Source organism: Pteropus medius, unplaced genomic scaffold (genome assembly GCF_902729225.1).
Source record: "Pteropus medius unplaced genomic scaffold, Ma_sr-lr_union100, whole genome shotgun sequence".
In the NCBI taxonomy this organism is placed as follows: Eukaryota; Metazoa; Chordata; class Mammalia; order Chiroptera; family Pteropodidae; genus Pteropus; species Pteropus medius.
In genome coordinates, this window is record NW_024340699.1 from 2,350,445 (window position 1) to 2,365,723 (window position 15,279).

At 50.5% G+C, this 15,279-nt stretch overlaps 1 protein-coding gene across 1 annotated transcript in view; it reads right to left on the minus strand.

Annotated features, from left to right (window-relative positions):
- Positions 1 to 429: 429 nt before the first annotated feature.
- Positions 430 to 15,279, minus strand: part of CCNJL (cyclin J like) — a 45,807-nt gene continuing 30,957 nt past the window's right edge. Inside the window, exons 4-6 of the mRNA XM_039877100.1 lie at positions 5,858 to 6,160; positions 4,145 to 4,304; positions 430 to 2,550 (exon numbers count right to left, since the gene is read on the minus strand). Coding sequence (XP_039733034.1) covers positions 2,127 to 2,550; positions 4,145 to 4,304; positions 5,858 to 6,160 — 887 coding nt within the window. The 3' untranslated portion in view covers positions 430 to 2,126. The remainder of the gene's footprint in view (positions 2,551 to 4,144; positions 4,305 to 5,857; positions 6,161 to 15,279) is intronic.

Consider the following 15,279-nt stretch of genomic DNA (forward strand, 5'->3'; position numbering starts at 1 on the left):
TGAAACAGAGGATTAGGAGAGAAGGGAATTCAGAAGTGAGACAAGACGGCTTTGGAGGGATGGACGGCGAATCAGGAAGACATGAGGGAGTACCACCTTGACCCTGGCCCCAAGCCAGGCATCTGCGATGCTGAACCAATTCCTTAAAATAAACCTCTCTTGCCATGTGTGTAATGGATTCTGATTCTCTAGAGAACTGATTCAGTGGTAAAGCCAGGATGTCAAGCTGTCCTCACTCCTGCTGCCCGTGTCCCCAGGGAGGCCCAGCTCTATCTAACCCAGAGGGCCAGACCCTGCTCCACAGGAGCCAGCTTCGCTGTGTCTCCCATTCCCCACGACCTCTCAGCACGAGCAGGGGCGCCCGCAAGCACTGACGTGGAAGGCGGGGGCGCTGACTGAGAGGAGGACACTAGGAAGAGATGCGGGAGACCTGGAGCAGGTGACGTGTTTATTTCCGGATGATTTTTCTGGGGGCCCCTCACAAGCCCCCAGCTGCAGAATACACAGACATGATAACTTAGAATCCAAACCAGTCGCACATAAATAGAAGGAGGCTGGCGGAGGAAAAAGAGAAAAACGAACAAACGTGCGGCTTCCCACGCGAGCGTGACGGAGTTGGCGGTGCCACCTCCACGCCCACTCTCTTCTTCCTCCACGTCCACGCGGAGATTTCCTCCGCTCAGAAAATCACCTTCGGGTCCGACTCAGCAGCACAGCGTCGGCTCCCTGGCAGCCCCCCTGCCAAGTCCCCTGGACGGGCAAGTGAGTCAAGAAAACCAACATGGGTTCTTCTTCAAACAAACAAACAAACAAACAAAGCTTGCGTGGTTCTTTGCACCTCCCAGTTCTGTTGGGTGAATGTGTCCCCCAGCCCCGAACCAACCAACCAGAAAGAAAAAACAAAAAAAGCATGCTGAGCACAAGCCAAGAGTCAAAATACAAACATATTGCACATGGTCACCAGAATCTTCCTGAGCGCCCCCTCGCTGCAGACACCCACTAAATACTGGCTTTGGATCCAAACGATTGCTTGCTTCTCAGTGGTGGTGTCATACACAACCCGCACTCCCCAAGTCCAGCTGGCATTCGGCACACACTCCTCCTTATTATCCTTTGCTATTAGCCAAACTCAACGCCGAGGCCGGGCTTAACCTCACACACTAGAGGCAGGTAGTAGAGGCAGGCAGGGATGCTGGTTTTAAATCTCTGTCTGCCTTTCAACAACCTTTTATCTCTACGTGGTTACTGAAGTTCTACAGGTGAACACAGTGTCTGAGACGTGGAATCTTCTGGAACCGAGAGCCTGGAAAGTGGTTCTCCCCAACTGTACATTTTGGAAAGGGGAGCTCTGTCATTACCCAGGGGTCAGGCACAAGCAGGGTGACACCTATAGCCCACGGTGGGACAGGCAGCGTGGCAATCAGCACTTTTTTTTTTTTTCTCCTAAGGAATTTTCAAGTATCACGAAATCCCTGATACAGTACGTAAACAAGACTTCTTACTGACCAGGAAGCTAGGTCACTTCGGGAAGCAGCAGCACGTGAAATATCTAAAAGGGCGAATAAGGTTTCGGGTTCGACGGCGAAGGCAAGACAGCCGCCCGGCAGGCCCGGGAAGGCAGACGCTCAGGCACCACACACACCCAGGCCCCTCTGCGCGGGGCCAGGGACCCAGCATCGACCAGGGTCCTGAGAACACGGCAGGCTGCCCCTTCTTCGAGCGGTGTAGCTGCCATCGGCGAAGAACACGGGAGTCTCTGATGCGCAGCACCGGATGTGCTCACGGACTCGCGTCGGCTCCAGCTCCCAGTCTCCTGGCCTCTTACCAGGTCTTTCTCAAGCCGCTGGGCCCCTGCTCCGGGAGATGGCACCAAGCCATCCTGCCTGCACCCCAGAAACACGCGGCAGACGTCTTCCTGAGGAAAGCTCTTGGGTGAGGTATCTCATCGACTGTTTTGTTCTGGGTCAGTTTTCTTTAAAAGAGGCACAAACCCTCTCCGTTCACGGGCAACGAGGCTCTGTGGAGACAGTTTCCCGGTCGCCTCATTCTGCTGAGCTCCCCTTGTCAGTGTCCTCTTCCTTGGTCTGGCTCTCCAAGGCCTCCCTACTGCGTGGCCCAACGGGACCCTATCTGTCGAAACAGCTTGTGGGAAATGTGTGGCTCCCGCTGAAGTAGCTGCTTCTGTAGGTGGTGGAGAGGCAGTGCCTGGGCTCGGCTGCGATGGCCATCTGCATGCTGAGGGATGCGGGGAGGGGCACGGGACACACGTCCAGGGTCTGGAGGGTGGGGTACGGGGCGTGGAGGGATGAGCCAGTGCCCTCTGACAGCAGGCTCCCCGAGCGGTGGGTCTGCAGCGAGTCCCGATAGGCCAGACACAGGTCCTGCACAGGGGTCTGGAACGGCGCCAGGGCCATCGGGGTCGGCTGGCTGAGGGTCGGGTAGGCAGGTGGCTGGAACAGCACTTGGGTGGGGGCTGGGGACGTGCCGGGCACCATCGCCAAGGCCTGGCTCTTGACTGCGACGGCGTCCTTGAGGACATTGTCATAGGCTCTGAAAGGGAAGGGCCTAGGTGAGACTTAGAGGGCAAAGGCCACAACACCAGACACCTAGGAGCACCTCTCCCTGCCCTGCTAAGGGGGATCTGAGATCTGAGTGCTGTCACTGCTGGCCTTGCTCAGCCCGGGCTCACTGCCTCCAGCCTTGTCTCAGGTGTCTTCAGACCAACCTCAGGCCTCGATCTCAGCTTAGATCTGAGTCCTATAAACACTTCTTCTTACCCCTCGAGACCAGCCTAGCAGTCCCCGAAGCCCCTGAGTTGCCTCATCTCGCAGTCGACACCCCACGGGATAACTTCCAGGTTACTACCTGGCCTTCCGTGCCAAAGTGAGCTCCAAAAGAGAAGACCCTGTCTGCTCTTGCTCATCGCTGCGTCCCCAACCTGGCTCACTGCTCGCCTGCGAGGGCAGAGCTCCTGGTGTTTGAATGAGCACCACCTCTGCCCTCACGGCACCTCTGGTAGCTCTACCTCCAGGCTGGGTCACTCCTGAGCTAGCGGATCCCAAGCAAGTTGACTCAGGGCCTAAGTATCTCCATCTGTAAAGTGGGAGATGGAATAGGTTTCTTACATATCAAAAACAAACAAACAACAAAACAAACAAACAAAAAACCAACCAAAACTCCCTATAAACTTTTTGAGAAAATGACTCCATTAGAGGCTTATGTAAGACAGGAGCCAGTGGAGGCTACAGTGGGTCCAAAAAGGGGGCTACCCCAGAGCGACAGCCATTAAGAGGCAGAACTGGTGGCCGAGAATTCGGGGGCACCTGTCAGCACTCAGACCAGACTGCATTCTCTGGCTTTGGGTGCTTTCTAAAAGGCACAGGTTTTAAAACAAGGCCCAGGGAGCAGGATGAACGTTTCAGACAAATGAGACAAGGGCAGATAGTGTGGAAGCTTCCCACATCAGGAGCCTGAGCGGTAACTCTTCAGGGCCCTGGCCCTGTGGCCAGTGGAGCCAGCATCCAGGAGCTGCTATCAACTACGTCAGGTGAAAGAGCTACTGGGCACAGTCAGGTAAGAGCTTTCTGTCCTCTCTGCCCTCCTCCCTGCGGCCACCACTGAGCTCTTTTGCCTCTGATATCAGTTTCAAGGTGCTGGGTTACGATACCTTTTAGCATCTTAAACACACTGAACATTTCCTCCCAAAGATTCCCAGGGATGCTTGCAAGGTGGCTGTGGTCTCCTATGTTAAGCCACTCTGGGCTTAGCTGGCTAAGAGGCCAGCTTTGTGGTCACATCTGAGAAAAGCAGCTTATGAGATTCTCTCAATGTGATCATCCATAAGACTGACCGATGCACCGGGACTCAGATCAAAGAGCCCAGACTCTCAGAAGGATGTGCACGCAGCCCCTCTGCTCCCTCACTCCTTGACCTGAAAATCGCAAACCCGAAGCTACGCAAAATAGGAAGGACCAACTCTCCAAACCCTAATTCTATCAGGAGTCACCATGGCCCACATTACACAAGACACTATCTGGGAAACCTACCATAAGGATTAGATTTCAGGAAATCACCTGAATTGGGCCTCAAGAGCAACTGAAACCTCAATATTTCAGAAACACAGAAGGATCGGAGAGGAACTTACACCAGCAGGATTTCGATGCATGTGCTGAGATGTTCCAGGGAGTAGTTCGAGATCCTCTGCAGGTCTCTGGTCCAGTAGGGAGAAAGTTGAAGGCAAATCCTAGAGGCCCCAACGCAGGCTGCAGCAACCACAGAAGGCTGGAATTTGTAAAAAATATGATCTGAAAGAGAAATCGCAGAAGGAGTCAGCATCATGATGGCGCCCCACCTTCCTGTGCCCCCTAGAGAATTAGTAGACAAACAGGTGCTCAGCTGTTCACTGCTGACACACACACACACACACACACACACACACACACACAAAGGAATATGTAGAAACTGTGAAGTTCCGTTCTTAAATCTTAAGAACCTTGGCTCTCCGTCTGGGATGTCAGCCTAGAGCAGTGATTATCAAAATATCGTCCATGGTTTCTGGGGGCTGCAAGAGGCTTGCCAATGGGCTACAAACAGAACCCAAAACATCTGTCCTTTCTTTGGTCATTAGGAGTGAATGGCGTACCATTTTAAAGGCTTCTGTTGTGCGGTATGGCTAAAGGCTACTTATAAATAGTAAGGAATCCTGGACCACAGTAGGCACTCAATAAAAATCTGTTGAATGAGTGGCTGCAAGAGTTTGATATTCAAAACTAAAATTGGCACTTAACTTACAGTTTACTAAGGAACTTCCTCCCTCAGCTTTATTGAAGTATAATCAACGAATAAAAATTGTACCTATGTAAGGCTTACAACGTGACGTTTTGGTATACGTATACGCTGTAAAATGATCTGAGAAATCTCAATGTCCTACCTAAGATGTCTGAGAACATGGCAAAGCTGGTACTATTTATGTGCAAAGGCAAACTGTTGAAATTTCCACAATTTTCATGAATGACACTTGGTTATCAGGGCATTATCAAGCTGTCTTAACTTATTTCTCATTTTCGTTGATTTTCAGATTTGCCTGTTAAAAACATGAAATCAGCCAGGGTAGTATCATGGCTACAGACAGAGTCAGAGTCAGACTCCCCAGGTTCAAAAATGACCCTGGGTAAGTTACTTCACCTCTTGAGAATCAACTGAGGAAACTAATCTGTAAAATGAGAATAGTAGATTCAAATGAGATAATGTATGCAAAACACTAAAATAAGGTAACTGGTAGATAGTAAGAGCTCGATTAATACTTGACATGACAACTGATATTGCTACTCATGAGTATTTTGGTCTGTGGTAGGTTATCGGGTGGTTGTATCAACTATATTTCTTGCCCAGTATTTTGCCTAGTATCTAGATTTTAGGATATTGGGAAGAATGTGATTCAAATACGAGCTTCCAAACAGGGTAACTTTATGGCTAAAGCAGACATAAGCATGATCCCCTGCCCCACCCCATCTGTATGATGACAGCTCCAGATCTGTATCACCTATATGATGACAGCTCTTTCAGACTGACCTACCTGCAAATTTGTCCTATTTAGACCATCTGCAATATTGCAGGTCACCCTAAGAAAAACGACCAAGTGACCTGCTAGTGTGAAGGGGACCAGGTGCCTGTACACAAGCTGCTATTTCTCTTTTACACGTGACTGGTAACACATTAGGCAAATCCTTGCCCCATCTTTGCTTATTCCCTGCTAAGTGGGAGATCTGGGGAGACCGGCCCCAGTCAGTAAGGACTCCCTGGATGGACACGACTCGTGGTCGGGGAAGGGGTGATAGGTCCTGGCATCGGCCCCTACCTTGCAAGGTGACCTCTAGGAAGTAGTGGGCATACTCCTTGAGGCACTCTTTGGTCTTGCGGGGGCAGGTGGTGGGCCAGCTGTGGCAGTGGTGGTCCTTCTGGCTGACGGAGGCCAAGAGGTAGTAGTCCAGGAAGTGGGCGGGCGTGGGCAGGCAGAGGTTCCAGCTGAAGGCCTCCAGCAGCAGCAGCTCTGTGCTCAGCAGCTCCTTCTTGGTGAGGGCGAAGTTCTGGCTGCTCAGGATCCTCGTACTGTTTATCTGCTCCAGCTTGGGTACACGGTCTTCCCTATCCTCAAACTTACCTGCGGGGGAAGCAGAGGTTACTGGAAGACAGAACTCTCCTGCATCTAGGAAGTAAAGGCCCACCTTAAAGCACCTGGACAGCGATGGCAGGGAGGACAGAAAGCCAAAAGGCGCCACTGCTGAGGGAATAAGAGCACATACACCGATCTGTCAAACCTGGGCTCAAATCCCCAAGCCATCGCTTCAGCTGTGTGATCATGCACAGGCATCTCACCTTCCCTGCGCCTCAGTTCTCTCATTTATAAAACAGAACCTACACTTCAGAAGACTTTTGTCAGATACAATGAGAAAATGCACACCAACAGTTCAGATCAGCATGTGCAACAAGAAGGTGCTCAACGGTAGTCAGCAACAGCAGCGAGGGCCTGGGAAACAAGGTGAGTCCTCTATCTGGTCCTCACTAGTTCAACCTCGGACTGGTCAGAGTCAGGCCATAGTCAGAAGGACCCTGCAAATCTGACCCTGTCCCTCCAGATGTGGAAAAGCCCTTCCACGGCTTCCCGCGGTCCTCAGTATTGAGTTTAAACTCCCTCGATGGGTTGTTAGTTTGGGTTCTCTCAGAGACAGCTTGCTTGAGAGGTGAGCCTGGGAAAGACTGGTAGGTGGGAGAAGACAGGAAAAGGGAAGACAGAGAAAAAAAGGTACGCCATCACGTATGTCACCTCTGTGGACAACTGGAGCTCATTCCTATGCGGAATTCTGAGAAACCATGTAGAATACGAGCCCTGGTCAAGGGAATCAAGGCACTGACTCATCAATATCTGGCGGTCATCCTCAGGACAGAGATGCAGCCAGCGACAGGTGGGGTCGGGCTTGCTGAGGGCCAAGGTGCAGGGGCTGTGGGTGGGAAGTGGCAGCCTCCACTGTGGGGGGCTCTGCAGGTGGGGCTGCTGGGGACCTCCCAGCTTTAACCTGCCTCACTCTGAAGAAACTACACAGACCTGGCTAGGGCCTTCATCACTGCTATTCTCTGAAGACGCTGTTCTCTCCTTGTCTACAAGCCTCGTCTACACAGCCCCTCAGCCTGGGCACCCTTCCCCATCCTCTCCTCACTGTGCCCACCTCGCCTTGCTCTCCACCTTCAAAGTCACTGCCCCTTGGAAGCCTTTTCTGATCACAGTCCCCATGTGCTGGCCGACTCCCACATCAGATGGTGAGCCACGAGTCCTGGCCTACTCTGGTCACCTGTGGCCTCCAACACTGGGTTCAGAGCAGCTGGTGAGTGCCAGAAAAGGCAGCTGAGCTCAAAGCACACGTCTGCGCCCATGAAGGGAACAGCCAACAAAGTGTCCACACACCTGTGTGCAACTGCCAGTGCTTCTGACCCAGTTCTCATCAGACATTCATGCATTTAGGAGAGATAAGGAGGTAACCACTATAGGCTGCCCTACAGCACACACATTCTTCAGGAAGGCTCAAAAGATGCCACCAAGAAACGAAACGACAACTCTGGGAAGCCCACATCTCCATCTTCTCGGCGAGCCTGACAACACCACGAGGGTGAGGATGGCGTGACACGAACCTCTGGTTTTTGACAGGAAAGAGCTGAGCAACTGGAGACATACAACATGACCAGGAGCAGAGACCACTGCTGCCCGGGTCCTAAGCGGCTTACAGCACCCCAGACCCACTGCCTTCCACAGCCCCATCCATCAGGAGCTCAGCCTGGAATGGCACTGCCTCCGAATCACACACCTTCCCCTGTTGCACATGCAGGGGCAACTCAGGCAGGTAAAGCCAAGGTCAATGCTGCCCAAGGGGGAAGAACCTCCCGCACAGCTGGAAATCCTGGAGTGAGGCCTGGATGACCAGGCCTTGCCTCATGCTGCACACCCTCCCTTCCCAAGCACGGGATCCAGCCACCAGGAATTCCGACCCTCCAGCTGGAAGTGCTGGTCCCCTCACCCATTTTATCATGTGTCCTCCAGAGCTCAGGTCAGAGGCCACTGGATGTCCTCAAGGCACTTCTCACAGTCAGATTGCTGGTTTAATATTGAGTATTAATTTCCTGGCCAGCACCTGATCTTTAACTGGTCTAAGCCCCATGAGGACAGGGACCATGTCCAACCCATTGGCTGCTATATCACAGGTCCCAGCGCAGTCCCTGGCACACAGTAGATGCCCAATGACTACTCATTGACAGAAGAAATGGTTTTCTTTGGATAGTGAAGTTTTACGCCATTTGAATTGTCCTCTGATGGTCTCTGATTATCTGGATTCCCTATTTTTTTTTTTTCTATTAATGACTATGTGTTCTTTGTGCAATTAAAAAAATACATTTTTTTGGAAACAATTTTTGCAAAATTGTCAAGGTTTCCCTGAACCCTGTGCTGTACTGAGCCAACACCGTTCGCAGCCACTCAAGAGGTATGAGCTCACTTTTCTTCTGTGGAGCAGGTGGCGGCAAGGCGAAGGTCACAGTCCCAGCAGAAATGTGCACCGTGCTGGGAGTGGCACTAAGACCCTTCCATGGCATTGCTGGCAGCCAGCAATCTATTCCGACTAGCAGATGTGCTCAATCAGATTCGTTTCCTCCCTGTCCTCAGTGCTTCTCAAGCCTGTCAGAGCTCCGCTGTTGCCCAGCCACCAGGCCCAAGAGGATTACCCCGAAATGGGAAGGACCGTGATTACTGAGGAGTCTGAATTCACCTGCTGCTTCCTGGGGACCCAACACAGAGCATGCCACAGCCAGGCCGAGGTGGGTCTCAACGCGTTTAGTGCTCAGAACCTAAGAGCACTAAACTCCACAAGCTGCTCACTTCCCACCTAGGAATATGCCCCTATGCAGATATGAAATGGCTGTGTGAAACGTAAAGGGCTTAGGTGCCCAGCACACGGAGATGCAGGGGCCTGTGCTGGGCTGGGCACTGTGCTCTGTGCTGGACACGCACTGGAGCCTCCCAGGTAAGTTCTGTTCGGATCCCAGAGACTCAGAAAGAAAGCTCTGAGAACTCACCTCCGCTCAACCTTACAGCCTCTGCTCCTAACTGCTGCCCAACCTAACCCAGCTTAGTGACTATTCTCCAGCACAAAACATTTCACAGCCAGAAAAGATTTTATGAGTTTCCTGGTGTTGCACGTGCCTGGCAGACATTTCCTCCCCTCCTCCCATGGTCGTGAGTGGAGCCAGCCCTTTGTCCTCAATGCAGCCACCACCAAGCACCGCCACTCAGCTGCCTGCTCCTTATCGACAAGACAAACAGCACAGACAACAGATGCCTGGAAGTCTTCAGGCAGGCCCCAGGGGGAAAGAGGTTGGGCAGGGGACAGAAGTCCGAGTCTTTCCAAGGCAGCAAGAGCCACAGACTCTCTTCAACATGTTCGATGTGGTCTTTATTTGGAAAATTTTCAAATCCACAGAAAACATGAAAGAACAGATAAACAAACCCACATGACCCTTCACCCAGATTCATAAGCTGCTGACACTGAGCTACTGAGTACATGTGTAGTTGTGTATGCACGTGCGTGCATATATGTACATAAATACAGGTTTTGCTGGACCATTTCTAGTTAAGTTGCAGATGTGACGTGCCCCCCTGGACACTTCAGAGCATCCATGTCTGAGGTCATTTTCCTACATAATCATCATACTATTAGCAATCCTAAGAACATCAGCATTAATGCAATAACATTTTCTAATAATCCATATCTGATTTTCTGCAAGGGTCCCAAAAATGCCTTTTATAATCTTTTTTTTTGGGGGGGGGATCCAAGAGCAAACACGGCTCACACATGGTGCCTGTTATGCCTCTTTAGTCCTGTTCTTTCTTGATTTTTCACGACACTGACTCTTTAAATAAATCCAGGCCAACTGTCTTGTAAAATGCCCCATATTCTGGACTGTCTGATTGCTTCCTCCTGATGAAACGGTTTGGGCAAGATAAGCACAGACGGATGTTCTGTCCTTACGGGACCACATCAGGAGTCATACAACGTCAGTTTATTCCAGCAATAGCGACGCTATGTTTGACCACTTAGTTAAGGTGGTGACACCATCTCTCTTCATTATAAAGGTGCCATTTTCCTGTGAAATTAATGAGCAATGTGTGGGACGATACCTCGAGGCTCTGAAAATGCTGTTTCCCAAAAATTTTCAATGGTTTGACATCCACAGGTGATCCTTTCCTGAATAAATTACTACATTGGTGTTGAAAAAGAATTTTTAACAATCCTATAGTTTCATCTACTACATTTTTTTTTTTTTTTTAATATTATTTTTTCTCTCAAATTTGAACAGCAGGAGCCCTATCAACATACTTCTAAGATTAAAAAAAAAAAATCCTAAACCTATCAAAGCACTCACTCTGGGTCTGGGAGGCTAGCTAGGCAAACCCACGAGAACTCTTAGTTTTGGTGGCTGGTGGTAATAGTAAAGCCTGCAAATGATGCTTTTTCAGATCCTCTGCAAACCTAGCTGACTGATTCTTCCCACCACCCCCAGGCACTGGTGTAGAGAAAGCCTGGGCAATTCTGGGCAGGTCACACAGTTAGTGGACCTAAACCTTGACCACACACTAGGCCACTGCCCATCCAGCAAGCCTCGGACAGGCACACGCAGACTGGCCTGCAGCTGCCCTGCCCTCTGCAGCTCACATCCTGGTGTGGACTCTCTGCCTCTTGCCAATTAGAGTGTCACCTGGGGAATTTCCACCTCAGTTTTTTCCCACCAGGTGGAAAGTCCCACCCATTTTTTTTTTTTTAAATGGCATTTTTTGTGTGTGTGGTAAAATGCATACAATATAAAATTTACCTTTTTAACGGCGCAGTTCAGTGGCATTAAGGACAGTCACATTGTTGTGCAACTAGTCTCTGTAACACTTTTCATCTTGCAAAACTGAAACTGTATGCCTACGAAACAATCACTCCCTTCTCCCTCTTCCCCAGGGCACCTGGTAACCACTATTCTACCTTGTATCTATGAACTGACTGCCCTGGAGACTGGCTTTTTCTCTTTTATTTATAGTCCTAGCCATCGAGCCTCATGTGCCAAACATGGTTCCTGACTCTTCTGAATTAGGGCCAAGAAAAGCAACACTTTTAATTACTTCAAAGGACAAACAAAAACATACTTTATTTTGGAAAATTTTAAATATACAAAAAAGAATAGAGAAAATGTTATATTGAACTCCTATGAATGTATCACTCAGCACTAACCTCAACACTTACACTGCCCTTAGAAAAATTCTTAAACCAAAAGACAAACAGCACAGGATTCTATAAAAAGTCAGTGTTGCCCCATTTCTGATGCCCGGGCCCAGTGCAGCTCACTCTTCCCTAGACTGGCTGCTCCAACCTGTTAATCCCTCAACAGTGCTTCATGCTCGGCAAGGTGCCCATTGCTGGACTCATTCAGGGCTACCTGCTGCCCACTCAGGAGCTAAACCTAGGCTCAGAGATGAGGCCAAAGAGAACCAGGTTTTAATACAAGAGCTGGCTACTCTTCTTTCCTCAAGAAGTGCAGCGTCTTTAGGAACAAACAAAGCTATCGGCCAGGCTGTGCTGGACACCCAGAGTGGATACTCCAGAGGCTCCAGCCTCCTTCTGGTGAGGGAGGGCCTCCTTGAACTCCACCCTCCTGCTGGTGGTTCCAGAGGAGGAGATAAAGGGGAGCATCTCCATACCTTTCTCAGATGGGTCCTCCCCACTGGGGTGGGACTTCCTGAGGTGACACTCTGGTTGGCAAGAGGCAGAGAGTCCACACACCAGGATGTGAGCTCCAGAAGGCACGGCAGCTGCAAGTCAGGCTCTACCCCAGCTGGGCAGCCCCCAGGGAACACAGGCAGCCTCAGGGAGGGGAAGCCTCCGCAGACTGCCTGCTATGCCCTCCACAGGTGCTCTGCTCATTCCAGTAACAACCCCGGGAGGCTGGCAGTGTTTCCTACATGGAATCAGCAGCTCAGAAAGGCTGAGTGAGTTGCCCAGATCACTCAGCTAGCTGGTAAGGGACAAAGCGAAATGAAAAGTCTGGCTGTGTGCTCCATGAGGGCGGAACCACATCTGTCCTGTAGAACCCTGTAGAGTCCCTCCATGTAGCATAGCATCTGACACAAAGTCAATACTTAATGAAGTTTTTGTTGTTGTTGTTTTCGTAAATGAGTGAATAAATGGCTCCAAAGTCCAGAGCCTTCTAAACCAAAAGTATAAAATCTCAGATAGTGTCACAGGATCCTCGCAATCCCGTGGTCTCCATATGAATGTAGTTACCTGGGAGCAGTAAGTCCCATGGATGACGGGGTCAGGCCAGTTGCGGCCCCTCCCCGTCTAACCACCCCTGTTCTCCACAAAGACGCGTCTTCATCTTCCGCTCATGCTATTGAGCGATTTAATTCCAGAGGCTGCCCACTAAGGAGCTGCCCGAGCAGCAGGACGTAGTTTCCCCAATGACGGGACTGAAGTTAAAGAGTGAGTCTCTAACGGGATACTTTCTATAATAAGGGGCTACCCCAACTCTGGTCAAACCAGGATTTTTAATTAAAAACAAAACAAAACAAAACAAAAAACAAAAAACAAAAACAAACCTCTCTGGCTTTCTGTAGTTACTGGAGAACGGAAGGGTGCTATGGGAGGCCAATGGGGCATCACTCACACGTCCGGCACACAAGTGTCTTTCCGAGGAACCAGGGGAAACAGACTTTGTGCAACGTGATGGAGCAGGCAGGAATCGACTCCCAGACCAGCACCCTCGGGCAGGCTGTTTTGCTTTGCCACGCAGCATGGAGGAAGGGGCAGAGTGTACTCTGCCGATAACCGCGCTGGGTGCTAGGAAGCTCGCCTGCTCACCGGTGGACGTGGTCGGGGGCGGCAAGTCTCAACCTCTCGGGCCTGTGCAATGGGAATCGCAGAAGTCGACACAACTGTGGTGAGAATAACACGAGGGCTCAGCGGCGGCGAAGCATGCCTGGCGCTCAGCAAACACTAGAAGTCACGCGTCTTTATAAACCTCTGCTTGACTGAGGGCCTCCTGAGGAGGCCCGGGTACAGGTACAGTGGCAGTGCAGTTTCTGGGTAAGATGCGATGTCGGGGAGAGATAAAGGCAGGCACAGAGCATGGAAACCCTCCAGGTACAGGAGAGCGCTTCAGTGACAGGTCTTCAGAGGAGAGAGGAAGCTGTGAAAGACACCGGTGGGGAGCAGCGAGTGCCCTCCCCCATCCTCCTCCCCATCCCCACCACGACTCTGGCCTTAAAGCCTTGCTGCAGCCATGTTTACGATCCCCGGCGCCTCCAGGGATCTGGAACTTAGGAAAAGTGCTGCAGAAAGGAGCCTCTAATGCCAGCCATACCTGGGCTTCAGGGGCCCTGTGGGCAGACCCGGCTCCCTCCCTCCTCAGGAAACAAAGAAAAAGCTCCCTGGCTCCCTTATGGTGCCTCGCTCCTTTCTCTCTGAAGCAAGGCTGTTCTGTTTGAGGCTGCATCCCTGGTCTCTGGGACAGAGTGGGCCTCGATAAATACTGAATGAAGGAAGGAAAGAATGAATGAATGCACATTTCTGACAGGCTGAACTGATTCCTGAGGCCGACTTTGGAAACCGAAACTAAAGATGAGGTTTCTTCAGGAGGAAATTATAAAAATGCCTCCCAGATCAGAGGTGGCATTCAGCCAGCTGGGTCACACACCGGCTTCCCTTCTGGCTGCAAGGATTTCCCTGTCTCAGGACGGAGCAATTGGTGCCATCACTTCACACGGTGGCCGTGGCAAATCCTTGGCTCCTTCCTCTGTGTTCTGATTTTCAAGGAACCTAAATAATTTCACTGATTGTTTAAAAGCAGGGGCTGTGGGGGCAGAGGCCACGTGTCATGTACACAACTGGCATCTGGAGCCAGGGCCAAGCAAGGGCTTTGTGTGAGGAACAGAGTTGTTTCCTGTGATGAAGGTCACTGCTGTGCACTCCCCAGGGCTGCTCTGGACCAGGCCTGATGGGGCTGTGGCTGCGGGAAGAGCAGAGAGTGAATCTTTCTGGGCAGCAGTGAGAAATTGTGGACATCAGGGGCCCTGGTCCCCTGTTGTTCCAACCTCTGCTGGGAGCAAAGGAGAAAGAGGAGAGGCAGTCTTGATCACTCCTCTCAAGGTCAGAAGGGGAACCACTTGCAGACATGAGATCTGGTTCTGAGGTTAACATGCAGCTCAGAAGGCAGAGCTGGGGGTCCCCTGGCAACCTCTCCATTTGCTGGCCCGAGTTCTCCTGGTGCAGCCATGGAAGGAACAAAGGCTGCTATTGTGTAGCGGCTGAGAATGACTCAGGGGGACAGTTACCTGGGTCCCCATCCCAGCCACGTACCCTTCGGCAAATTACCTAACTTACTGGGCCTCAGTTTCCTCCTCTATCCACTGGGTCAAAAAACTACTGTCTATTTCACAGGATAGTTCTGAGAATTAAATGAGTGAATTGAAGCAAAGAACTCAGAACATGGCCAGGCATAAGAACACCCAATAAATATTAGTCATGAGGCCAGGATCAGCCTTCTGCCCCAAATATTGATAATACATATTAAAAAAAATGTACTGAGTTTGTAACTAATTTTCATTTTATTCTTTATATAGTTCTTCTACATTCTAATTTTCTACAAGGAATAAATATCACTCTCCTGCAGAGAAAAAAAATGATTTAAACTTCTCAGAAGACGCCACTGATGGACTCCGGAAGCCAGAACTGGCAGAGTAACTGCTAAAGAAGGTTCTAGAACATGGGTCTGCCCTAGTCCAAGACTATCAAGGCATGAATCTGCTTTACAAGTGCCCACAGGTCAGGAGTTGTCATACTTCCCTAGAAGAGCCCCATAAATCCCAACATGTCAGTGACAAAGACTTCCTGTCTAGACATCGAAATGCTTATAATTAAAATGAAGACTTAGGAGGTTGGGAGAAGCAACGCATGCTTCTTAAAAATTCAGGCAAACTCAGCTAACATAAAAACAATCTCTGATCTCACCATCCAGGGATGTTAACAGGCTGGAATTTCCTTCGGGTCTGAAAGTGGTTTGAAATGCAGTTGTGATAAAACCTGCTGGTAATATCACACCAATGCTGACTCGGCAGTGGGTACCCAAGGGAGGGCAGGCTGCTGTGACCTGGGGAGAGAACTCTCTATCGCGTAGAATCCTCTAGACGAGATAAGGAAG